Raw genomic sequence first — 27,145 nt, forward strand, 5'->3', positions numbered from 1 at the left:
GGGGTGTTCAAACACCCCCCCCCCAGCAGGGCGCGGGTTAAGTAACATTCAATGGTGTTTTTTTTTTTTTTTTGGTCAACCAAGGTAGACATATGTTGATTGTTGAATGAGTCAGTGACTGATGAAGCACATTTTAAGCACATATTCATCAGAATAGCTAGTTTGGTCACCAGCTAAAGGGTCATTATGTTACACTACGAACATGTATAAATTGCTTGCTGCTAAAAGTACCTACCATGAACCCACTGCACGTTTATGACCACGACCGATTCACCGGTGTTGCTCATGTCGAACGGTCGATGCACTTCAGGTAAATGGCGGTAAGTCTTCTCGGGTGCATCGCATCACCGTTATCATCAGCTATTTGGCATATCCGTTGAGGTTTGACCAGGTGGGCATCATCGGGATTCTGAGACAGTGGGTTACGCAATCGGCAGTACCGTTAACAATATATAATATTTTCATGAAAAATGTGCTTAGCCAATAAGCAAAAAGGTAGTAACGATAGATGCATTGGCGAAGCTGTTAAAACTTCAACTTTGTTAAGCTGCAGGTAGGGGTCCTTTTCGAGCAACTTAAATTGTGCGTTTTTCTGTATTTCGTATTTTTTTGCAAATTTCTTTCAGAACTTTTCGAAGTTTTCAAAAAGGTTATTCAGAGCATTCACTGTTCAATTCCACATTAGCCTAAGCAAAAATGACGAAAAAACATCAAACGGTTTTCATTTTACAGCGATTTTACTATACCATTACCTTACTGTCTCAAATAGCCCCACTGTCTCAAATAGCCCCACTTTACGGTACTAATAAGTCTCAGGCTATTATAAACATCATATTTGTAAGTTGTAACCATTGTTTCACTTTACGCAACAATCCTAGCACCGGACATGACTCGCTCAAAGTCGCCGTATTTCCCTTCGACTCGCTCTCGGTCTGCGGTCATCCGTGCAGCTCCTCGTATACTGAGGATGTCCCTGGTTCACAGAACGGTGAGTAACGGCGGGTGTCGGTCACAGCCTGTCGCCACGCAGACTGGACGGGACGGGATGACCGACCGCTGGCCGCCGGCCACGGGACGTCAGCAGCCGAGCAGAGCGTCATTACATCATTATGGAAATATGGGGAATTCATCGGAGATTTCCAGCGCCGACAGCATATGCAATGTTGAGCAACCAGATAACGTCGCGACCGGAAACCGCTACTCATCCGTGCGTGAACGGTCGTGCCGGGACGACTAATTTTAGTCCTAAGAACACTGAACTAAGGACGTAGCCTGTACTATCCTGTAACGGTGCTAAAATGAACGGTGTGCTAACGTCGCGTCAATGCATTCTTAGGTGCCGTATCTTTGACGGTAGCATATCAATATGCACGATCTAATAAGGCACTTCCTTCTCGTTGCCACATCGACATCCCTACCCAATGATATTCAGACACAGCGGAAGCAGGAAGCAAGGCAATGATATAACGTCACAGGCATTCAATGCAAAACAAAATCCCAACAATGGCTGTCCTACATCTCTGGGTGCAGCACCGTCACCGGTGACGTAAAATGACGTCACAAACGCATCTGCTGACGTCATGACCTAGCGGACTGGCCTGTGACGTCTCTTGACACGGTCAGAAGTCCATGTGGCTTTGAGAGCAAATGCTTCACAAGAAATAGGTAATAAACGTATTGGAAATTACTTATCCGAGTGGTACTTCATATAAAAAGACATTTTGTTGGTTTCACTGTCATCAGTTGAAGCTGCTAGCTTGTGAGTGACAGTGTGTGCTCCCGAAGAAGACAGCTGACGTGCGTTGTGGGCTCAGTGGACATAGAACAAGAATCCTCATAGATACCACTAACCGCTCAATCACTAACTGGTAAGTTATGAGCATCAGTGGATGATGATGTAAATAATAAACAAATTATTACAAATGCTTATCATTAAATTTGTTTATTATTTACATCATCATCAAACCTGTCATGGATACGCAACATTTATGTGCATCATATTTTACGAGGCTTCGTTTGCTTATACTGTCGGTAAGGCTTAGGACCATTTATCTTTTAAGTTAATAAAAAGTTTTCGTTCCTTTTCGTTACCTGTCTCACGTCTCAATTAATCTTTGGCACATACTCGTTAAGTTTTATATGCTGTCAACATGCTTGAAATCTATTCAATCGTCAAGAACACACATTTGCATTATCCAGCGAAGTGACACCACAAGAATGTTTACGCGTCCGCATCAGTTTATACTGTACGAAATAAGCATTTAATTATTTGTCGCAGGTTAATTGTAGCATGGAGCTAAAGTGAGGTAGGAGGTGCCAGGTAAGTACAGCCCTCTGCAAACTGCGTGGTAGGTATTCTTTTTTCGACAAAAATGAGAATAACGCGAATACTATGCTATCGGTCATTCGGAAATTGTAACAGCAAGACGCGCTAGACCCCGCCCTTAGATTGGCATCATCACCGTATCCATTTTTCATCTAGTTCGGCAACTAAACCCAAAAGTTTATATTTGCCCCCAAAACAAACTTTTGCATTTTGTTGCCACGCAAGGCGCATACTTTGTTTATTGATAGACCTAATCGAAGGAGTGGGGCATGGCGCATCTATTTGCAGTGAGTTCCGACCGACTGATAACATAACCTTTGAGTTATTATCGGTTTTGTCGAAAAAAGAATACCTACCACGCAGTCTGCAGAGGGCTGTACATACTTCGTAGGTACCTCGGCTCAGGTGAGGTACGAGGTGCCAGGTAGCCCGCACCAAAGGAAATGACAGTCGGTATTCCGGCATTAATGTTCATTAGCGTAATACATAGAGCTCACCTCTCATCCTCCCTTTCCACAGGAAGACGATGAACGACAGCCAGTTCCGCTCAGCCGCCCACGAGGTGATCGACTACATCCTCCAGTACCAGCGGACGGTGCGGGACCGGCCAGTGCTGCCCTCTGTGGAGCCCGGCTACCTGCGCCGGCTGGTGCCCTCCGAGGCGCCACCTACGCCCGATCGCTGGACAGACGTGCTGGCAGACATGGAGCGGGTCATCCAGCCGGGCATGACCCACTGGCACTCGCCGCACTTCCACGCCTTCTGTCCGCTGGCCAACTCCCCGCCGGCGCTGCTGGCAGAGATGCTGGCGCACGGCCTCAGCTGCGTGGGCCTCAGCTGGGAGGCGGCGCCGGCCTGTCTCGAGCTCGAGGTGGTTGTGCTAGACTGGCTGGTGCGCCTGCTCGGTCTGCCTGAACACTTCCTGTCCCAGTCAGGCGCTGGAGGCGGCGTCATCACCGGCTCTGCCACCGAGGGCGTCCTCCTGACCATTACAGCTGCCCGTGAGAGGGCGCTGAAGGACCTGCGCCGGGACCAGCCAGACCTGGACGAGGCGACTGCGCGAGGCCGGCTGGTGGCCTTCACCTCCGCCCAGGCAAATCCAGCTATCCTCAAGGCAGCTGCCTCGGCCGCTGTGCGCATGCGCGTCCTGCCGACTGACGATGAATGTCGTCTGCGGGGAGATACTCTGCAGGCCGCCGTGGAGGAGGAACTGGCCGCTGGAAACGTGCCCATCTACGTCCTGGCCACGCTGGGCACCACTGGCACGTGCGCGTTCGACCCGCTGGACGAGCTGGGAGCCGTGTGCCGACAGCACGAGCTGTGGCTGCACGTGGACGCGGCGTACGCGGGCGCCGCGTTCGTCTGCCCCGAGTTCCGCCACCTACTGAACGGCGTGGAGGAGGTCACTTCCTTCAGCTTCAACGCCCACAAGTGGATGCTGGTCAACTTCGAGTGCGCAGCACTGTGGGTGCGCGACTCGGGCACATTCACAGCCGCGCACAAGATCGACGCTCCGATCCTGCACACTGCCGAGACGACGCTGCCCAACTTCCGCAACTGGTCGCTGGCGCTGGGCCGCCGGTTCCGCGCGCTGAAGCTGTGGTTCGTGCTGCGTCTGTACGGCGTCAGCGGGCTGCAGGAGTACATCCGCGGGCACGTGCAGCTCGCCAGGCAGTTTGAGGAGCTGGTGAGGCGTGACGACCGGTTTGAGGTGGTGGCGCCCGCCTCGATGGGCGTGGTGTTCTTCCGCGTGCGCGGAGGGGGAGACTCCGCCACGGAAGAGCTGCTACGCCGCGTGAATGACGCCAAGAAGGTGTTTATCGTGAAGACGACGCTGGCCAACGGGGCGCTGGCGGCGCGATTTGTGGTGGTGTCGCGGGTGACGACCGCCGAGGACGTGGTCACCTCCTGGGAGGAGATTCGCCGGCACGTCCAGCCGAATCAGGAAGAGAGCGAGGCGGCCATGGAAATGGAGGAGACTGTGACTCAAGAGGAAAGCATAGTGACGAAAGAGGAAATTCCAGCCCAAGAGCACAGTCGCGTGACAGGGAAGGTTGAAACCCATCCTGCGATACACGAGAAAGAGCTTGATGGCTGCACCAGCAACACTGGAAAGCTGGAATCCGACGTGGCTGAAGATTGCCAGTCTCAAGGCGTCCCTGCGTGTGCAACGACCAGAACCGCTCGCATGAACCTTACCCGCACAAAGTCCGGGCGATGGACTGAAGAAATTCTAGCCCAGCGCGACTTCGAGGCGGAAATGTAGACCAAAAACTTACTCAACCGTCAGAGCTGGATGCTCCTCACAGTGCACCCCTCGATCTCTTATTATGTCATTGATTTTATGCGCAGTTATCCACCACCCATGCGACTAAGGTATGAATGTAAATTATATCAGAAATATAGAAGCATTACTATTATGCGCTAAAATTGGGTTATAAAAGGCTAAGGCCCCAAATAAAAGTAGATAACTGAATGATGCATTAGCTTTGTTTAGCCATTTCGAGTCTGATCGTAAGATTTGTGTCTTTTTTGTTGGACGATAGAGAATCCACTAATTAAGGTATAATCATTTCATCGTTGTAATAATCACCGGCTCAAACGTCTGTTCCAACTGTTTCACATCAATGCATCCTCATTTATAGGTGTATCTGTGCTTAGCATTTTAACAATGTCTCCAATTATATTTGTTTTGATGCAATGACTGGTTTTAGGTACTTGGTTGCATGTATGTACTTGTCAATAAACGCTTTATCCGAACCAGTAAAACGCCTTTTGGGTGAAGAACGAGCGGGCGAGATAGTGAGCCCTCACGTGCGCAAGGGCGAGAGGGTACTTCGCTAGCGGTGTGCCAAATTTGAACGCAATCGGCCCAGCCGTTCCTGAGATCTGGAAGCGGCATTCTGCACGTGCGCACGTGCAAGCAGGGTCCAAACTGACTTTTGCACGGCACCCTACTAACTGGTCCCCAGCCGTGTACCAAATTTGAGCGCAATCGGCCCAGCCGTTCTCGAGATCTGGGAGCACCCCCTGCACGTGCGCACGTGCAGTAGCACCCCAACCTTAAAGGTCAATGGTTCTTGACAGGCTTGGGTCCATACCATACTTAAACGTGATATGAAGCATGCAGAGCTTTGCTTTGTGTATTTTCCAGGAAGCATTTCAGCAGACCCGAATCGTCAGTGGCGTAATTTGAGCCAGGAGTTCCTGGCATTCGCCTAATTGGAACTCTGAAGTCGGAACCTCTTCCGTTCATAGCTTGAAGAGAGCACTGATTGGATAATTTTGCCGATGGAGAGGCGTTGGCTCAACTTTCATCAGGCTAACAAGCTGCAATTGAAGCTAATCTGAAAATAAACAGCCAGCTTTTTTACCTGCAATTTAAAACATGCCACCGGCGCATTCACAGCAACGGCTGGTGCGCAAAAGCATTGACAAAAAAAGTAAGAGACTGAGATAGTAACAAAATGTTATGCGTTATGCAAAAATTTCGTTTCTGAAGAAACGGTATAGTCAATTGTTTCCTGTGGCTTGATTATGAACTGTTGTTCGAAAATTTTGTCAAACAATATAACATTTGCTTTTTTATTGCATTTCCAATTATTTATCGAGGAAAATGTCATTTGAAATTCTAACTACACATAAAAATTTCGTTTCTATCAAATTATGCGATCGAAGGACGAAGTACGGATGGCGCCAGTTCCCTGTGTCAGAGTAAAACTTAAAATCGCCACGTACAACTCTCGCGGTTTTAGGTTTCTGAGATATAGCCGGAAATGTGGCAGGCATGTGTACGAATAAATGGATCGCATCTTCAACCCTTAACCCTCGCCGGCCGAGGGGGGGGGGACGGGTGCCGCCCCCCCCCCCATAGGGTTTTTTCGCGATAGCTCCGAACACGCTGGCGATAGAAAGCTGAAACTTCGCATACCTGACCTTTGATCCAAGCCGCATCTTTTGACACCAACTGCATTTTTGGGTCAGGTCAGGTCACTGACCTATGACGTCATAAGTGAACCTCTGCATGGTCTTCAGATGTCGCAACTTCGCAACGCCCTCACTGCCAGAAAAGATGTCACAGGAAAATGAAACTTGCAGGATCTAGTATCCATTATGAGTCTCACAACTTGTTTATCTCGGATTTTTCCTGAAGGTCATATGAGGTCAGGTCATTTTCGTGACCTCACCATTAGAAGTCAATGGGGAAAAATGAAAACTGCTATTCTGGCGCCGGGAACGATCTCCAACTATCTCAAGCACACAGAATCGTGATTTGATGCACTCCTTGCAAGGTTAGATGCGTCACTTTTGCAATGCTGACCTTCCGTGACGTCATTTATGACGTCATCAAGGTCATATTAGTTTTTCGTCAATAACTCTTGATCAAATTGAGCTAGCGAGTCGAGAAAGCCACCAATGGACTCAGGAAGACCTGCCGAATCGAATGATATGCGACATGACCTCTTTCGACCAACTTCGTGACCTGGGGGTGCTGACCTGACCTTGACCTGAGGTCAACACCCTAAGTTGACCTGACCCGAACAAAAAGTATATCATTCGACGCGCCTGAGCAAGGCGAACACGATGCTGCCAAAATCGCGGCTCTGCGGCCGTTTTTTGCGAAGTTATTCACCAAAAACAGAACCGTACCCTGGGGCACTTGACCTGGCCTCAGAGGTCACCGGTTGACCTAAGACCTTAAAATCGGGTACCAATCTCTGCGTCTCGTAACGGCGCACACGCTCGTTTTTTCCGCGACGCGCTAGCTCCACCAGGGGCGAAACGGCGAGGGGGGGTCGTACCCGCCCCCCCCCCCTCGGCCGGCGCGTATGTAGAAAACCAATAGGTCCGGCGAGGGTTAAAAGCTTGAGACGAAGAAGATGTAACCGGAAATTTACTTAATTTCAAAGGGGAAAAATATACCGCTAAAACCTGCGAGATAATCAAGCATGAATCATTCAAACGTGAAAAGTTTTCTCCCAGAAACAAGATAGCGCCAATTGATTTTTCCCCGTCAGAAGTCTAAAATATCGAGCGCCGGATCGACACGAACTTGGGCTCTCACTACCGGGAGTCCATCCAACGCTTTATCAGCTGCTCAGCTCAGTTGACGGTCCTCAACTCCTCAACTCCTCAACTAAGTCCCGTATACGAGACAGACTTTCGTTCAAGAAGTGTTAGATTATTATAAAGGACTTTCGATATTTACAAATTAATTTTGATGCCGAAAACAAGTTTCGAAAAGGCAATTTAAATAAGAACCCAGCCAGCAATTTTGCTCCGGGCCCAAGCAGGCTCAAGTGCGGATTGCCCGAGATTTTTAGTCGGGCTAAAGTCGGCTAGGGCTTGGGCTAAAGTCGGCGTATGACACAAATACGCCGACTAAAGCCCATGCTCTGCCGGAGGTATGCCCGCTCTGCGAGCTCCGGACAGCCGTAGTTTAGCCCTAGTTGAGCGACGATTGGCGTTAGCCCGATTTAAGCCCGAGCAGTGAATCCATTTATATAATGGAGATTACTCTGGGCCCGAGCGGGCTGAACTCCGGCAAGCCCACTCTGTGTGCCCTGTCTATCCCGACTTAAGCCATAGAAGTGAATGGGGTTTATACATTGCAAACTGCTGTGGCTTTGCTCGGGTTCGGCTCGAGTGATGGCTCCTGTTTTCTCAAGTCTCGACTTGACTTCATCTTGCTTTTGCTTCACACTGGATCAAGTAGCAAGGAGCAGCCAATGCACTTTCAGCAGGTTGTGCGGTTTCAATGCATATTTAAAATTGTTACGGTCACTCATATGCTCTGTTAACCGGCCATCGAGGCTCGAGCATTGCAAAAGGAAAGTAGTGGTTGAGTTTGATTGAATGTATATTTCAAACGATTATAGACACGTCAAATGAAACACAAATACATGAAACAGTGGACTGCAAACTGCAGCAGTAATATGGCATGAGTCATGAAAAAACGCCATCATAACTATAAAACAATCACAAGGCCCGCTAGCCTCCCTCCCCGTTCATAATACTTGGTTTAACACTCAACTGAAAGCATAAAGTAAGGACAGCAAGTAATCGCTCATAAGACATAAAGCAATAAGCAAACAATCGTTTATAAGGAACTTCACTCTGGTGAATGGGAGCTTTGGAGGCGTTGGCTCCTCCACACACACACATCTGCAGTAGGTGGTCGGCCAGCTTTCGGCGCAGTTTCCGCACCTATATGTAGGTATGCCTACTTAATTATAAGCAGGCAGTTTCCGCTAAACCACTTGGCGAGGGCGACTGCGGCGTCCACCCGGTCCTGGTTTGCATAACTATTCCATTTTTTGGAACTATTTGCTCTAATGGTACGTACCTGAAAAAGAGATTAATTGGTTTAATTTACATTGCATGTTTGCTTGACAAATAATTTATTGTTGCATTAATACTGTAAAAGCACTTCTCATTGATCCGTATAGAATGTTCATTTGATTTTCAACGCGGACAGAGAATGAGCGTGCTCGGTGATAAGTAGATAAATATTTGTGTTTTGTATTTCATTTTCCTGGTTCAGAAGTGCTGGTATTTCACAAAGATATAAAGGCACGCAATGCGGCTTTTCTGAGCGAGGGTGTAAGTCGCCAGGCTGAACAGCTATTCAGCTTCATGTTTGATGGCGTCAAACTCAGTCAAAATCATGACGTTTACATACGATCAAGCGCACCATTCAATACACTTACCTACCGTAAAACTCCATGCCAGTCCACTTGAAAAGAGCAGTGAGCACTATCCCTTCTTCGCGCTGTCACACGCGCCCAAACATCAACCACCAAATGCCCCAACACCGGTGTGTCGTTTCGTCGCACAGCGCACAGACTGTCACAAACGCTGCACATGATTGGCGCAGAACTGCGCATGCGCGAACAGCCGAACAAGTATGGCTAAGCTCCGGCTTTACTCCAGTTAGCCGAAGGACACAGCCAGCTTGATCAGCCCGCGCTCCGCCCAAGTTAAGCCTGTTTTGGATGCGCGGGCAGATGTCGGGCTGAGCTACTGCTATCCGCACGTGGGCATAGCTGCGGCATGCCCCAGCTCAGCCTTAGTAAAAAATACATTGGTTTTGATCAAAGTGGGCAAACCCAAGCTAAGCCCAAGCTGCCCGACGCCTGCCACAGTTCAGCCCAAGCGAATTGCTGGCTGGGAACTAAGCGCGTCCAGTTTATCCATTCTGTCGAACGTTATTCCTTTATTTTTTTTATATGAGGTGCTACTGTTACCTAAATGATACGCATACGAATACCTTTACCAGCCCGGCGTTGCTGGGGAGGCGCCCGGACCTTCCGTCGGTGTCTCGCCGGGGGGGGGGGGGGAGAAGGGGGCGCGGACGGGACGCTGCGGCTCTCGTCGGCGCGGGCTGCGGCCGGTACGTCAGTGGTGGCTGGTCCGCCGGTGACCCGACATCAAGCATCGATCGCTCGTCGTCCAGTGGGCCCCGACGGCTGGGAGACTGGGCCGGCGCCTCATCGAAGGATCGACGGTTGGAGGCTGGAGGCATTGGAGGTCTTGGTTTGCTATCGGCCAGTTGACAGATAAATTATCATCCTTCACTCGTCAGCCGTCAGACGTTATTCGTCGGGCGTCAGGTACAACTTCAATCGTCAGGTAACAATTTACCCAGCCTTCGTCCGCCAGTCGTCAGTCGTCGGTCGTTTGTAAATACCTTCCACCAGAAACTTCCTATTAACCTTCGATAGCCGATTGACAACCGTCAACCGTCCGCTACCAACCATGCCGCCTCAGACCTCCGGGCGGCACTCTCCGGCTCCTTCGGAGATGACGCGCCTGACGAAGCCGCTGCCGGAGAAGCAGCCTCCCGAGGAGACCAAGCCGGTGGCGGTGCACCCGCCGGTCGACGGCGGTCTGCGCGCCTGGTTGGTGGTACTGGTCAGCTTCCTCTGCAACGGCGTCATCTTCGGCATCATCAACTGCTACGGCGTGCTCTACGTCTCGTTCCTGGAGCAGATGGAGACGGCCGGCGTGGCAAACGCCGCCTTCAAGTGCTGTGAGTATGTACACTGGTTGATACTCTCACGCCACCACCGGTGTGGGGCCGTGACGACATCTGTGCCAGTTGACAGAGTGCATGCAGTGCTGACTGTTGACTGACAGCTTGGTTGCTTTGAGCGAGCACGCTAGTCAGTCCCGTCAGCAACGTATAGCGTGTACTAAACAATACTGTTTAGGCAATAGGAATTATCTGTCTCAGATCAAGCGCCAGGTCAAATTGAGACCGGCGGCGTTTGTCTCATGAGAGCGCCGATCATCAGCACTCATTGCCTCAACTGCTCTCTAAATCTGTAAACGCCGTGGCATGACCATTGAAAAACGAGACACTGAGAATAGAGGCACTGCCATGCTTTTGTTGAAACTTACCGGCTGGCATTGATGGAAGATTGTCATGTGTCCAAGAAATTCGACCTCAAGGGCTAACAATTTTCTTTACATGCTAAGAAAGAAGTAGACAATAGCCATTTTTACGACGGCCATCTGGTACACATTTGGTGTAGATTAGGTGCAGATTTGGTGCAGATTTGGTCATAAGTTTCATTGTGCTTTTTAGAAGTTATCAGTTCGGGTTGCACGGATGTTTATATACTTTATTTTCCATATTATCACACCTTTTTTCGATTTAACACTGAAATAAATTCATGATATGAAGAAAGGTACCTATTTGTTATAAAAGCGGTATGATGCAGATTTGGTTGAATTAGGTGCATTCGCCAGATAGCCCGTAGTGAAAACGACTTTTTATAATATCGCTTTGTTATGAACACACGAATGTAAAAAGAAACCGAGCCCTAACAGGGCGGTCAGTCATGGTCGCTTATCATTCCTGGAAACATGCCGTATATTCTAGTAAATCTGGCTGTTTGTCCGTTCGTGTAGCTGTTAAATCTCCAGATTACCAAACACTGATAGCTCAGCCTGAAACAATTAAACAAAAGATGCCATTTATGGCTCGGACACCGTCAACCGCACAACACAGGTCTCTTCTACATACAGGCATGCTGCGGAAAACGTCTGACGGGTGAGTACTACTCACCCGTCAGACGTGACGGCTGCCTCAACAGACGGCTGCCTACTCACTGAGTAGGCAGCCGCACAAACCTAGTAACAAAGTCTGGTCGTTCTTACCAGCCGACCGTTGACCGACAGACCGACACGACGGAACATGAACAATAAACACTCGGTCAACCCCGGTCAGTGACCTCAGGCGTCGCTGTGCATTGTGCGCAATGTGCGCAATGTTAGTTCTTTGCATTTCAAATGTCTGAGATAATTGCAAGTTTATTTTAACGCTTAATCCGTGTTTTGTGTCATGCTTGCTTAATGCTTATGTTGTTACTGGGCGATGTGTGAATGCTGGCCGTTTTCACGACGGCCCTTTGGTACACATTTGGTTCACATTTGGTGCAGATTTGGTGAAGCTTTGGTCAAATTAGGACCATTGTGTTTTTTCGAAGTTGTCAGCTTAGGCTGCACAGTTGATTATAAACCTGCTTTTTCAAAGTATCAGACATTATTTTCGATTAAAACACTGAAATAAATTCATGCAATGAAGACATTTGTTGTAAAAGAGATTTTCATTCGCATTTGTAAAATTTCGAACTTTAGCCTTTGGTTTTGGTGAAAAAATCAAAACAAGCTTCCGTTCCAACAACTAAACTTCCATGCACTTAAATATTTAAACACGCAATTGGCATGCACACACACTGATCGCCGCCAAAGACGCAGACTTGACACGCTCTCCGAGAAATCATCACACACTTATCACCGCGGTTGCACTGATATTAATATCGGTTTATAACAGAGGATAACACTGTCCGTTGAACCGTTTGGTTATGCAAGCTGAATGAAATGTGCGCATTTTGTCTCATTCCTTTTCCGGTATTATCCTGATAGCGCAGCCTAATCCAGATCAACCATGGTACAACGATCACTACGTTGCAGGCAGCAATGGATTTTGAATTAGGCAAAAGACACCCAATATAGTTACTTCACGCAAAATTATTCAAGAAATCTTCGTGCGTCGGTGCTGGAACCAGCTCATGCTGTTTAGGACTCGGCAGTGGCCACGTATTGACCAGCTGCCATATATAAAAGAGCTTCATGTCGAACACGCCCAACTGGGCCGGTAACAAATTTCTTCAAATGTTCGACTGGTCAAATCCATGGTCGGATCTTCAATGAGGCGTGCATGCATCGTGTACTTTTAGCATGCCTATGTATTTCATTGTGCATGAATATGCCAGAAATATTTCAAGAACACGTACACAAAATCCTGACCTGGATGAACTAAAACATTTTTGGGTGCATTTTTTTATTTGGTTGGTTTGTAATACGATTGCTTGTTGCAATGTTATTTTGTGACCGTTCATTTCTGCTTAGATGTTTCCTCCGTGTCGACCTTCCTGGAATAGCTGACCCGCCGGGGTATATAGAATACCCAATACCCAATACCCAATACGAACTCATCTCCTGCGTCTGCCCCAATCTGGCTCTATTAGTGCCCCCGGGGTCGGAACAGTCATTATCCCGCATCCCGGACCCCGGTCAATGGCGAGGGCCGATACAGGACGCCGCCGAACATGGATCATGGAGCATTGACCGTGGTCTTGGGAAGCGACATGGCTCGAGACAAAACATGACTAACAAGTGTAGAGAACAGCGCACGGATCACAGAGCATAGCATGGGCGGTCTGTGGGCCGTAAACCGTAAAATATAATAGCCGTTTTCACGACGGCCATTTGGTACACATTTGGTGCACATCTGGAACAGATTAGGTGCAGATTTGGTCAAATCAAGTTCAGTGCGTCTCTTAATAGTTATCAGCTAGGGTTGCACTAATTGCTTATATGCCTGCTTTGTCATATTATCAGAAAGCATAATCGATAAAAACACTGAAATATATTCATAAAATGAAAATATTTGCTGTAAAAAAAGATTAGGTGCAGATCTGGTCAAATTAGGTGCACTCGCCGGATAGCCCGTCGTGAAAACGGCTAATATTTATACAACAAATTATGTTCATGAGAATCGTACAGTTTACCCGTTCGATACGGAAATGTTCGTGCGTCACTCGTTCTCGTACTCGTCACCCGGAGGACCATAAAGTTATTGTTCATATAAGTAAAAGTCTATTCTTGAATGAAACGGAAACGATTAAAATGCACAAAATACGGCGGTCACAAATGCGGTTCACTGAATCGTTCTCGTAGGGCCACGTCGGCCGCGTCGTACGTAAGGCCACGTCGGCCACGTCGTGCACCGGGCCGTCGCGCACCGGTGGAGTCCCGTCGAAGACTGTCAGGCCCCCGTCCCGTCTCAGCCCTCGTGGTACGCACAACACGTGGGCATGAGAACCAGGACAGGGGCCAGATGACACATATGTGAGCGGCGTGGCGCGGCGGACCGACCGCCGCGCTCCGAGCGCCGGCCGTCTTTGCGAAGATATCCAAAATGCCCATTTGCTCGCTAACATAGCCGGCCCGGTTTTTCGCGATCATCCGCGGAAAATCCAACAACTAGCGAGCAATCGTTCAAGCGTCCCGTACGCACGCACACACTCGTAACGATCCGTTCAACATGCGCGATATGCATACACTCACATACAATACGCATTACGCACTACACAGAGTCTGGCCGGGGCGGAGGTCATTCCTGACAACAATCACGTGCCCAGTCGTAAAACTATACGACGGCGCGGTCCCGGCCGCCGGTCACTGTCACGCACTGACGCATGTCGTTAACTATGAACACTCGCTCGAGAGGCACCGGCGGCCGGGACCGCGCCGTCGTATAGTTTTACGACTGGGCACGTGATTGTTGTCAGGAATGACCTCCGCCCCGGCCAGACTCTGTGTAGTGCGTAATGCGTATTGTATGTGAGTGTATGCATATCGCGCATGTTGAACGGATCGTTACGAGTGTGTGCGTGCGTACGGGACGCTTGAACGATTGCTCGCTAGTTGTTGGATTTTCCGCGGATGATCGCGAAAAACCGGGCCGGCTATGTTAGCGAGCAAATGGGCATTTTGGATATCTTCGCAAAGACGGCCGGCGCTCGGAGCGCGGCGGTCGGTCCGCCGCGCCACGCCGCTCACATATGTGTCATCTGGCCCCTGTCCTGGTTCTCATGCCCACGTGTTGTGCGTACCACGAGGGCTGAGACGGGACGGGGGCCTGACAGTCTTCGACGGGACTCCACCGGTGCGCGACGGCCCGGTGCACGACGTGGCCGACGTGGCCTTACGTACGACGCGGCCGACGTGGCCCTACGAGAACGATTCAGTGAACCGCATTTGTGACCGCCGTATTTAGTGCATTTTAACCGTTTCCGTTTCATTCAAGAATAGACTTTTTCATATATGAACAATAACTTTATGGTCCTCCGGGTAATGACAGAGAACGAGTACTCGAACGGGTGAACTGAACGATTCTCACGAACATTCTGGTCCTCCGGGCCGGATGTCAGTGAACTAGTGTGATGGATTTACAGTGACGACGCGGTGTTGTGAGCTGTGAGTACAATGTCTGACAAACAGTCACGACACGACAGTGATGCAAAATCGCATCAAGGTCGCCGGAGCTCATATCACACGAGGAGTGAGGCGAGCTTCAGTACGGCGTCCTCTGGCCTCAGTGAAGCCCGCCGCCGAGCTGCGCTAAGCAAGCTCCAGGCGGAACAGGTCCAGCGCGCCGCCGCCGCCAAGGCTGAGCTGGCCCGGCGTCAGGCGGAGGCGCAGGCGGAGCAAGCCCGACAACAGGCAGAGCAGTCCCGGCGGCAGGCGGAGCAGGCGGAGGCGCAGGCAGCGCTGCAAGCTCAGGCGGCGATGGATGAAGCTGAATACCGTCAGCTGGAGCTGGAGCTGCTGGAGCAGGAGGAGCGGGGTTCGCAGCACCCTCGTTCTTCCGCTGCACCATCCGTCGCCAGACTACCGGTGGTTGCAACTGAGCCACCGGCACCGGTGGACGTGTCTCGACAGACGGACGAGTCAGTCACGCGCACCCGACAGTGGCTGGCTCAATCTCAGCTGCATGTGCCGCCAGTGGATACGGCTCCTGTCGGCACCCTGCCTCCACCTGCGGTGCGGCTGCAGCACCCGTCCCGTGACGACACCAGAGCGGTCCCACATCTGCCGCGCATCACGCTGGAGAAGTTCGGCGGCTCTGCCATCGAGTGGCCGCGGTGGATAGCCCTCTTCAAAGCGCTGGTACACGACCGCGCCGACCTCACCGACGTAGAACGGCTGACCTATCTGCAGACTCACCTGACGGGGCCGGCGAGAGAGTCTGTGCGGGGCATGCTCTGCGACGCCAGTCTATACAGCACCGCCCTGTGTGAGCTGGAGCGAGAGTTTGGTGACCCGTCCCGTGTGATACACGCCACGATGAAAAGACTGCTCACAGCGCGGCCAGTGAAAGACGGTGACCTGTCAGCGCTCACAGAGCTGTCTCGTGAGCTCCACACCGCGGTGAGCGTCCTACAGTGTCTGCACTACGAGCACGACCTCGCTGCCGCCACGAACGTCACCACTGTGACTGGGAAGCTACCAGCCTCCCTCGCCTGGAGATGGGGCGAGCACATGGTGGAAAATGGCATCACTCGTCCGACGCTCGTCGATCTCGACGAATGGCTTCGCCGTCATGTGTCAGCTGGTCGGTTGGCCTTGAACGTGACCACCAAGCAGCTGCCGAAGGTCGAGGCTAATGACGCTGAGTGCCGCCCAAGACGCGTGTTTACCACCGCGTCGGCGCGGACCACGCCGGCGGCTGTAAAGCGGGGGAGGACGGCGGCCATAAAACCATCAGCGGACGGGAACAGCGCCGGCTGTGCCATGTGTCAGCAAACACACCAGCTCCAGCGCTGTGACAAATTTCTCGCGCTGACTGTGAGTGAGAAGGCAGAGTTCGTCGGCAGAAACGGACTGTGCTTTAACTGCCTGGGTCGCGATCACATCAGCGCCACGTGTCCCAGTGATGCACGATGTGACGCGGAGCACTGCGGCAGGCGTCATCACACGCTGTTACACAATGGAGGACGAGTGTTTCCGCTGCGCGATTCCGATGATGGTACGCCGTCATCTGCCAAACATGTCGGCACCGCATCGGCCGAGCCTCGCAGTGATATTCTCCTGCAGGTGGTGCCCATCACCGTAAATGGGCCGGCAGGTAGCCGCACCACGAACGCACTCTTCGACCTGGGCAGTCAGGTCACACTGATCACCGACGACCTGTGTGACCGGCTCGGCATCTCGGGGCCCACCGACAAATTGGTACTGAGTACGCTGAGTGGGACCCAAACGACGACGTCACGACGTGTATCCTTCGCCGTCGAGGCTGTGGGCGGCGACGGCAGGGCACACCGTATACGAAACGCCCAAACGACGCCGACGTTAAACGTGTCAGCCAAGGCCATGGACTGCACAGTAGCAAAGGAGAAATGGCCGCACCTTGCCGACCTGGATCTCCCCAGCGCCACCCACGGCCCAGTGGAGGTGCTCCTGGGAACCGACGTCATCGAACTTATTGTGCCGCGGGAAGTGATCGAGGGACCGACGGGAACGCTGTGCGCCGTAAGGACGCTGTTGGGATGGACGGTGACTGGGCGGGCGTCGGAACGCTCGGTGCTCGATGGTGAACACGTTGTCAATCACGTTCGTGTCAGTGATAAAACGAGTGCAGTCGCTGACCTTCACACCCAGGAATCATCAGAGACGACCCAGTGGTGTCACGCAGCCGAGCCGCCGGGCCCGGCCGACATCTTCAGCAGAGGCGGCCCGGGGACGGACCTCGCCCCCGGCGGACCGTGGATACGAGGTCCAGCTGCGCGGTCCGGCCCGGCCGCCCTCTCCGACGACGAGACGAGGGTGACGGCGTGCGTCACCGAGCGAGCGGAGCCGGTCGTAAACGGCAGTGTCTTCTCGTCCTGCCTCATGGACTCCGGCGGCCTGCTCAGAGTCGGTGGCCGCCGCTGGAAGCGGAAGAACGCGCAGCCGCAGGATCGCTCCTGGCGACGCCGGCGGCGAGAGTGTCTCCCCGCGCACGCCGACCGCACACTGCATGTCGATCATGGACCCGACCGAGGTCAGGGTTGGCGAACTAGTGCGACTGACCGACGTAAACGTACCACGTGGACATTGGTCGGTGAGATGAGCGGAGTGTGTGACCCTGGTGTGGGCGGTCGTATTCCCGCCGTTGACGTGACGACTGATACCGGCCAGTACAGGCGGCCTGTCTCTCGTCTCTGCCGTCTTGAGTGCGACGGCGACGGACAGTAAATGGACTCGGAGAGATAATGTGCGCGCACGTGGGACGGCTAAAGTGAGTCGTCTACGACCGCACTGTGCCGCCGGCGAGCAGTGTGGAGATCGGAGCGTTTATTAGTGTTTCCTGCGCCCACCATTCGCGGTGCTAACGTGTGTGTGTGTGTGTGCGTGAGAGAGTGAGCCGCTCATTCTGTCCGCTGCGAATGGTCATTTGTGTTGAGTGTTCACTGTTCAGCCATTAGCTATCAGCTGTGAGCCGTGTGACAGTTCTTGGACGCGCTAGTAGTTTACGACCTTAGCAGTGTTATATTAGTTTATGATACGCACCGTGTTAGTGCTATTGTACGTCCGCGTTTGTTCGCTTCGCCGTTTCGGTAACGTAATGTGTGTCGTGTTGTACTTTGTGCGATGGGCGTTAGTGTGTCGGCAATGTGACGGCGCTGTCACTGCCGCCAGTGCCTCTCGAGCGAGTGTTCATAGTTAACGACATGCGTCAGTGCGTGACAGTGACCGGCGGCCGGGACCGCGCCGTCGTATAGTTTTACGACTGGGCACGTGATTGTTGTCAGGAATGACCTCCGCCCCGGCCAGACTCTGTGTAGTGCGTAATGCGTATTGTATGTGAGTGTATGCATATCGCGCATGTTGAACGGATCGTTACGAGTGTGTGCGTGCGTACGGGACGCTTGAACGATTGCTCGCTAGTTGTTGGATTTTCCGCGGATGATCGCGAAAAGCCTACGGCTATGTTAAATACTATGAAAACTATGAAAACTATGAAAAAATACGGCTATGTTAGCGAGCAAATGGGCATTTTGGATATCTTCGCAAAGACGGCCGGCGCTCGGAGCGCGGCGGTCGGTCCGCCGCGCCACGCCGCTCACATATGTGTCATCTGGCCCCTGTCCTGGTTCTCATGCCCACGTGTTGTGCGTACCACGAGGGCTGAGACGGGACGGGGGCCTGACAGTCTTCGACGGGACTCCACCGGTGCGCGACGGCCCGGTGCACGACGTGGCCGACGTGGCCTTACGTACGACGCGGCCGACGTGGCCCTACGAGAACGATTCAGTGAACCGCATTTGTGACCGCCGTATTTTGTGCATTTTAATCGTTTCCGTTTCATTCAAGAATAGACTTTTACTTATATGAACAATAACTTTATGGTCCTCCGGGTGACGAGTACGAGAACGAGTGACGCACGAACATTTCCGTATCGAACGGGTAAACTGTACGATTCTCATGAACATTCTGGCACTGATATCCGGCCCGGAGGACCAGAATGTTCATGAGAATCGTACAGTTTACCCGTTCGATACGGAAATGTTCGTGCGTCACTCGTTCTCGTACTCGTCACCCGGAGGACCATAAAGTTATTGTTCATATAAGTAAAAGTCTATTCTTGAATGAAACGGAAACGATTAAAATGCACAAAATACGGCGGTCACAAATGCGGTTCACTGAATCGTTCTCGTAGGGCCACGTCGGCCGCGTCGTACGTAAGGCCACGTCGGCCACGTCGTGCACCGGGCCGTCGCGCACCGGTGGAGTCCCGTCGAAGACTGTCAGGCCCCCGTCCCGTCTCAGCCCTCGTGGTACGCACAACACGTGGGCATGAGAACCAGGACAGGGGCCAGATGACACATATGTGAGCGGCGTGGCGCGGCGGACCGACCGCCGCGCTCCGAGCGCCGGCCGTCTTTGCGAAGATATCCAAAATGCCCATTTGCTCGCTAACAAATTATAAAGAAACAGGCTATAGTGTCCCAGCGTTCCCGGCCAAACAGTTAGAGCATCAGATGCATGTAGTTCTCATAGGTCACGTCAGACAAGACCACAGCTGCATTCCACGGATCACGGAGCACAGTCGGCAATTAAACACGGCCCGTGAGTCACGGGGATTGTAAACGATAATGGGGGAGTGTCGGGTTCGCCGAGTCTGAGAACAGCTGGTTGGAACGGTGTGGGACTCTAAACTTCTGACTGACAGACGTAAACCTCCTGAAAACTTCTTACCAGATTTTTGTTCATTGCGCTGATAATGTAATCCTCATCGTGCTAACGCAACTATGACTTTGTCGCTGGTCCAGACCAGTTTTTTTTTGTCGCTTACCATGCTAACCACATTAAAGCCTTGATGGATACCTACTTCTGATGGTTGTCTCTTGTCTGCGAAAATGCACTCCGGAGACAAAAGTCCACGATATTTACGCTTATACTTCAGGCTCAGTTCATGTGTGTATGATGCCAGCTAACGTGTGAAATGGCTGGTTAACCAATGCACGTATGTGCAATGTGCAGTGCATTAATCTTGTCATAAGAGGAAGGTTATGGCCGGATAAATCTTGTCACGATAACAGTCGTCCGCTGTGATTGTGCCTGTCGCGGCCGCGGTAACAAAGATTGCAGACCAAGTGAGACAACACGCGCGGGAGCCGAGCAAAACGAATCTATCGACCGCCAAGTGAATGCAGGCTATTTCTGTCGATTGAACATCCACGTAGAGACCACTAGGCAGCCCTTACACCTAAGCCGGGTCGGTCGTGAATGCGACGCCGACCGGGTCAGCGCACGTCATGTCCACACTTTTCATGCTTACAGATTACGGACGACCGTCAATCGTCATTCACAAATTGCTGCCGTTAAACGTTGTGATGAATTCATATATAATGCCGCTGACTGTTGCAATTCATTAGCAAGTAATCTACTAGGGTTGACTATTAAATAACTAAGGTTTCCGGAATAATGATATCACTGGCTGCTGCGCTGCCTCTTCTGACACACGCAGAGCCCAAAGTCGCCTCCAGTGACGCCCCCCCCCCTGCCTTGCAGCTCTGGCGGGCTCGCTGTGCACGGGCCTGACGTTTCTGATGTCGGCTGCCTCCGGCGTGCTGGCCGATCATGTGGGCATGCGCCGCACCGCGTGCTGCGGCGCCCTCATGGCCTTCACCGGCCTCCTCGTCTCGGCGTTCGTCTCCGGTCAGGTGAGTGTGTGAGAGATGTGTGAGAGATGTGTTGTGTGAGAGATGTGTGAGAGGTGTGTGAGAGGTGTGTAAGAGATGTGTGAGTGATGCGTGAGAGGTGTGTGAGATATGTGTGAGATATGTGTGAGAGATGTGTGAGGGATGTATGAGAGATGTATGAAAGATATGTGGGATGTGTGAGAGATGTGTGAGAGATGTTTGAGAGATGTGTGAGGGATGTGTGAGAGCTATGTGGGATGTGTGAGAGATGTGTGAGGGATGTATGAGAGATGTGTGAAAGATGTGTGAGGGATGTGTGAGAGCTATGTGGGATGTGTGAGAGATGTGTGATCGATGTCAGAGAGATGTGTGAGGGATGTGTGAGAGATGTGTGAAAGATGTGTGAGAGATGTGTGAGAGATGTGTGAGATATGTGAGAGACTCAGTGAGTGATATGAGGGGTGTGTGGGAAATGTGTGAGAGATGTGTGAGAGCTATGTGAGATGTGTGAGATGTGTGTGAGAGATGTGTGAGAGATGTGTGAAAGATGTGACGATCGGAATGGAGAAAGATGACCTCGAGTAAGTAATTTATGTAAAAAGGGAGCGTTTGGGGAGCGACGGGGCTGAATTTGGAAGCGAAGTTTTGATATACCTAGTCTTAACGCTAGCTCGGTTAGCTACTGCCCGTCTGCTACCGTTAGCTACCTTGCCGGTTCTCGTAATTTTCCGACAGGTGATCTGAAAGGTAACAAAAGAAGGCAGGGCAATAATACAACAAAATGCAGTTAGCTAAATTGGTCGGTCTCGCCTGCGTACTCCTATGCTTGTATGCTCTTGTCCCATTGCGAGTTGTGAATGACAGCATCCAAAGTCCAGATATTGTCACTTGTTTCACTCTCAGATGCTCATTGCTCATGGCATTCGGCGCAATATGCGGCCAGTGATGTTCCGTTCTGTGTACACACTCAGCAGACTGTGACGACAGAGCACGGCCAGACCGCGTGTCAATGTTACTTTACTTCAGTTAGGACCGAAAGCCTGGGCCAGGCCCTAACCTCCCACTTGTAAACACGATGACGAGACTGGCTAAGAAAACGCTCGGTTAGCTACATAAGCGAATGCAAACCGATGATAGAGCTGCATTGCGGATGTCTGGGCGCGGCTTTCTTCTCAAACGGCGCTGATCACCATGGCTGACCCGGCGATCTGCTTTTTGTGCTGTTTTTCCTTCATCTTGTGGTATGTTTGTACGTCCCCGACTAATAACGATTTAAAGACAGATGATTGACGAAGATGATGTTTTCTACTAAATACGGTTTAGATACTACATACATATCCGGGTTACGGAAAACTGTCAAATGATATATATGCGACATAGGATTTAAAGGGACCCTCCCACCTTAACATTAGATTTGAGTTGAGATAGCCAAAATGGGGTCCCTGGCTCACAATTACCGGTTTCGACACTCACAACATCGAGAAATGCCTTAAATCGGAAATATTGAATTTCAAAATTGCAGCATTTTGATTCAGAGGGGCTAATGCATAGGAATACCCCTCTGAATGTGTGACGTCAGCGCAGATATCTAACGATTTTTAAATGTTTGACTAAAACGTTTTGTAGCACGCGGTGGTATATGCTGCTTTGCGCGCAACAAGTGCCGCACTTTCAGCTGCCAAACTATTGCTTCCAAATAAAGTCGCTAGGAACAGCGGAGATCCCAAAAAGTAAACAAAAGTAAAAGTCTAATATCTTGAAAACCGGTGAATATTTTTCGGTGAAAGTTGGTAGATATTCGTTTTCGCTCTTTCTGAACCGAGCGACATCAATTTAATGCCAATTCATAAACTTTTTTGAAGGTGGAAGGGTCCCTTTAAGGGTCATTTTATTCATAGAATTCAATAGGCATACTCAATGGACCATATTTGGGTGAAGTTTAGGTCGTGGGCAGGTCAATGTGAGGTCAAGTGAGATCAAACTTTGAAGTTTATCGGTAATACTAAAAAAAGGTGTCTATCTGATGCAAATCTCGCAAATCTAATGGTGCTATATTTTTGTTTCTGTACGAGGTTCACAGCTTCAAAACGTTTGAAAATTTGGTGCGTCGTGACATACTTAAAATTTAAATAACTCGTAAATCTTTAGCCGATTTTTCTAAAAGTTAGAACATAGGTACAGTCGTGTACAGGTTGATGGTCCGCCACTCTTTATCCACCGGGTTCCTGTGGCTCAGCATTGGCAGCAGCCGCCTGGTACCGGTAGGCTGTGCCGCATGACCCGAGAGTGAAGCGGCACAGCCTACCCACACTGTATGACACCGGCTCGGGTCGCCTGGTAGAGCGATTTGACCGGACGCTGCGTTACACCGGCTGGGGGGAGGGGGGGGGTAAGGGTCAGGCCTGTCTATTTGGCTCGGCTCGGTGGATGAGGCGGGCTGGAGTGTGGTGTAGGGCGGGGGTGATGTGGGGAGGGAGTGAGTGGACCTGGGGCTGGGTGTGTGTGGTCACTTGTCGCATAGAACCGATCGAAATCCACCCTCCACAAATTCGTTTTAGAGATATTCACAAAACCCAGGGGGGTTCAAACACCCATCTCCCAAGTGGAGTGCGGAAGGACAGGTAAGGGTCCATATGGCCTCCTCATGAATTGCAGCAAAGAAAGAAAACAGACCTGTCACCAAATAATCTTTCTGAAAAAGTGGAATAATCGCATAGCCTCGGACACAGAAATAAACATCCGGCACGCGAAGCGTCTCGAACCGGGCCTCTCACTACCGGTCAGTTTGACAGTCTAGCACTCTTACGCTGAGCTACACCGGATGGTGGCAACGGCTGGGGCAAATTCTGGCCGGGCGGGCGGCGGGGCCGGGAGGTTGGCAGCAAAGTCAATGAATGTTTTTGTGGTTCCGGGTGCCGGTCGCTCTAGCTTGGTGAAATGATGGATCATTGGCAAAACTTTCAACGTGGAGTCCCGGTTCGAGCCTCATCGGGGCTCCGGCTACTTTTCCGAGTTAGGATCTGGTTTGATTTTAGTGGTTGCGAGCCATTTATACGGTTTTATATCTACATGTTGATTGTCGATTGATTGATTGATTCATTCATTCGTTCATTTAATACATGTTGACATTTAACATACGAATTGACATCCAGGATCAATCCGATCAATCTACCATTTTCATAAGCGTATTGCCTAAATATCATGCATATATGTGGCACAAGACCTATGGTTGCCTCGATACCGTGCCAAATCACATTTTGCACAATGCACAGCTAAATTATATTCGCTGGGTCTTCCGTGCATTTTGCTTAGCAAAAACAGGAATGCAATTGTTAAGCGACGCAAAATGTGCAATGCAGCAAGTGACCACACACACCCGCCTAGCCCCCATGGTCCACCAACACGCCCCACACCACTCGCCAGCCCACGCCAACCACCGAGACGAGCCCCTCCCCCCCGCGCTGGTCTGACGCGACAGCTGGTCTACAAAGTACTCCACCCGGCGACCCGAGCCGATGTCAAACGGCGTGGGTAGACTGTGCCGCTTCACTCTCGGGTCATGCGGCACAGCCTACCGGTACCAGGCGGCTGCTGCCAATGCTGAGCCATAGGAACCCGGTGGATAAAGAGTGGGGGACCATCAACCTGTACACGACTGTACACACTCACAGGCAGTACTTGTCTCGCATGAGTACCTGTATTATGGTTTTTCTTCAATAAACCACAGAGTTTGGATTGTTCAACGATTTTCGCAAAAAAAAATCAGTTTTTGAGAAAAACATTGGCTGAAACAAGACATTTCCAAAAATGAGATAGCCATTTTCATAAAGACAAAGTGAAATTACGTAGATGTTTTTTCGTTACGTCTTGATTCCTTGATATAAAACTGAAGATGTTATGGGTGTTTGAAATTTTCAGGTATTTTTTAAGCGAAATGGCGTGGCATGACGTCACTAAAACGTTATTTTCTTAGCAAATTTTAGACGGATTCACTTAAATTTTAAGAGGAAATGTCAAATTAATGTATACTAAGGTAGTTACTAAGAGTTTGGCGTTTTTGGCTGAACGCGCTTAGGGGCTATTGGCGAAAAACGGGAGGGGGCAGATTCTGCCCTCCCCCAGCGGGGCGCGGGTTATTACTACCGTATCCATCTCAGCTCATTCAGTGTCTCTGAGAGTGGTCAGCTGGCACATCAACCCGCCATTGATTATCGACCCCGGTGCCGCGGGCGGAGCCTTGACCTTGACCCGGCATTGGCCGTCCAGTCAATGCCACCACAGCTGGCTCGGTGCCAGGGGCTCCTGTTCCATACGAGTATGGGTCGAGTTGGGTGGTGCTGGGGTCCGGCCCAACTGTGTGTAATTTTATAAGTACACATAACCTCGTCATATGTAAACAATAACATACACATAAATCATAATTAAGATATTTTTTGTAAAGGCATGCATATGTTGTGTTACAAACAGAAAGATATATGACAATATCCTCTTTTTATGATCGAACACAAAATTTGGTAGTGGATTCAGCCCAGCCTTTCGACTGCATCTTGTATACTTTGATATGTAAACTTCGGTAATTAAGGCTTATGTGGTTGTCGACAACACTTTCCCGCTATCCGTATCTGACGTGCTGCGAGCCAAATGCACAGTGGATACCGACGGTGTAATTTATAAGGCTGATATCAGTTGCACGATACTGAGCCGATAGCCCAGTTGCGCAGCTGAGGTCTGAGGTGCAACACAACACTGGGCTGTAAAAGTTATAAATCGCGGTATTGTTGAGGCATACGGGTATATCGTCGGAGCTTTGGCTGTAAATAAAGTATGCCCGAGAGCCAAATTATGGTCATAGTGAATTAGGGATACCAAAAGGCTTTGCTTTGTCTGTCTTCATTGATGATGGGAATCATTAGTACTCATGACAAATAAGCTTGGTTCAATTTAGGGCAAATATTTCGTCAATCATACTTAGTTCCTTTCACTATATAATATTAGCTGCAACGTGTTTTATATTTATTTCCAAGTGTATTGTACTTACAAGTTACAACGCTTTTTGCTTATGCAATTGCAAGCAATGCCTATGAAATGCCCTAATACCAAATGCCCGAAAAAAAGGAATATTGCGCAGTCTGTCGACCGTCAATGAACAATCATATTGCTGATCGTGGACAAAAATATATTTTTTTTGTATCATGATAAGTGTTGCCATTTCTTGTATTGCTTTTGTTCATTATTTTATCATTAGCCTGACTGAGGTCATAAGTCATGCTGTTTACATGTCTGCCCACATAAAAAAGACATGGGGCTGGAAACATGCCAACAGTCAACCATTAGTCTCTGGCTGAGAACAGTCGAATGAATTTATAATAGTATAATAATGCAGTTACTTTTTATGTTACTATTAGAGGTTTTCCTACCTAACTAAGTGCGTCTTGGCCATGGTAAATGTGTAGTTATAGAAAAGTTAGAACAAATATTTTTTAATGACTGTTATAGTCATTTTACCAACCGGGGACGGCCAAGCCGAGAATAGAGACCAGATTGTTACATAATCATTTTAATAGTCGAAGTTATTTTTCATTGCCTACGGTAAAAGAATGGCGCTTTTCACTTACCTACCGATTTCTTTTTTATCCATCATCTATTTTTGCCGAATTTAGAACGACCTCTTGAGGTCACTCCCCCGCCCCATCACCCGCGGATGACCGGTCGCGTGCCAGCTTGATAGTCTCGGGCGACACTCGGGGGGTGGCGCCCTTGGCCATGGACTCGGTATGTGGCCGGTGGGCGGCCGACGCCAATCGGTACCGGTGCCAGGCCCGTGACGCGAGGCGGCGCTCTTCAGCCGGCCGCTCGGCGCGAGGCGCGGCGGCTCGGACTCTGAGCTGGCACGGCGCAGGGTCTTAGTGGGGTGGTGAGGGAGGGGAGGGGAGGGGACGGTGGGACGGTTTAGGGTGGCAGCGATGACACACAGCTCTGGGACCGGGACGCGAATGTGGCCCTGGTGACGAATAAGTTGGCACCTCCACAAGGTGAAGCGCGCCGTTTTAGCGCGCCCTTTCGGCACGCGCGCAAAAAAGCGCCGTTCGGGCTAAGGTGCCTGCCAATGACAGTTCGGTGACTGCCGCGTGGTAACAATTCAGGGCGGCCCTGAGTTCTCACAGCTGTGCCAATACATAGCTATATTTTTGAGAAATCCACTTCCTGGAGAGTATTTCTGCGTAGGCGTCTGAACACTGACCGCCTGGCGGCGTTCATCAGTAGCGCCTTCATTGTGTTGGATGAATTGATGATGAGTTTTCCTGATGGATGGGGTACAGGAAGCTTTTACCTAAAACTCTTCAATCAATGCACACCGTTTAAACACAGGAAAACAAGCATTTAGCCTGTTGTATGCCTGGTAAAACTCAAGCTGACATAATGTCAAAACAATGTTACCACTTTCGGGTAGTGACGTATTGTAACTGTCGTTGCAACCATCAACGACGCAATTACTTGTGCCGACTGCCGATTGCATAAACAGTAAACACGTCTTTGAAACAATTGGTCTGTTAAA

General features: G+C 50.4%; 2 protein-coding genes across 2 annotated transcripts in view; both read left to right on the forward strand.

The window, feature by feature from the left end:
* The first annotated feature begins 1,658 nt into the window (after positions 1 to 1,658).
* LOC122392404 (3,4-dihydroxyphenylacetaldehyde synthase 2-like) lies at positions 1,659 to 5,095 on the forward strand. Its single transcript, XM_043387227.1, has 2 exons — positions 1,659 to 1,868; positions 2,846 to 5,095. The coding sequence occupies exon 2, from the start codon at positions 2,853 to 2,855 to the stop codon at positions 4,590 to 4,592; it is 1,740 nt and encodes a 579-aa protein (XP_043243162.1). The 5' UTR covers positions 1,659 to 1,868; positions 2,846 to 2,852; the 3' UTR covers positions 4,593 to 5,095.
* A 4,631-nt stretch (positions 5,096 to 9,726) lies between these two features.
* The window catches only part of LOC122392391 (monocarboxylate transporter 10-like), a 42,262-nt gene continuing 24,843 nt past the window's right edge, over positions 9,727 to 27,145 (forward strand). The window contains exons 1-2 of the mRNA XM_043387196.1: positions 9,727 to 10,358; positions 20,459 to 20,610. Coding sequence (XP_043243131.1) covers positions 10,085 to 10,358; positions 20,459 to 20,610 — 426 coding nt within the window. The 5' untranslated portion in view covers positions 9,727 to 10,084. The remainder of the gene's footprint in view (positions 10,359 to 20,458; positions 20,611 to 27,145) is intronic.

Source organism: Amphibalanus amphitrite, unplaced genomic scaffold (assembly GCF_019059575.1).
Source record: "Amphibalanus amphitrite isolate SeventyFive unplaced genomic scaffold, NRLGWU_Aamphi_draft 000484F_arrow, whole genome shotgun sequence".
NCBI classification, from domain to species: domain Eukaryota; kingdom Metazoa; phylum Arthropoda; class Thecostraca; order Balanomorpha; family Balanidae; genus Amphibalanus; species Amphibalanus amphitrite.

Coding starts and splice junctions, on each gene's coding strand:
- LOC122392404 (XM_043387227.1), top strand. CDS start 2,853: ATGAACGACAGCCAGTTCCGCTCAGCCGCCCACGAGGTGATCGACTAC.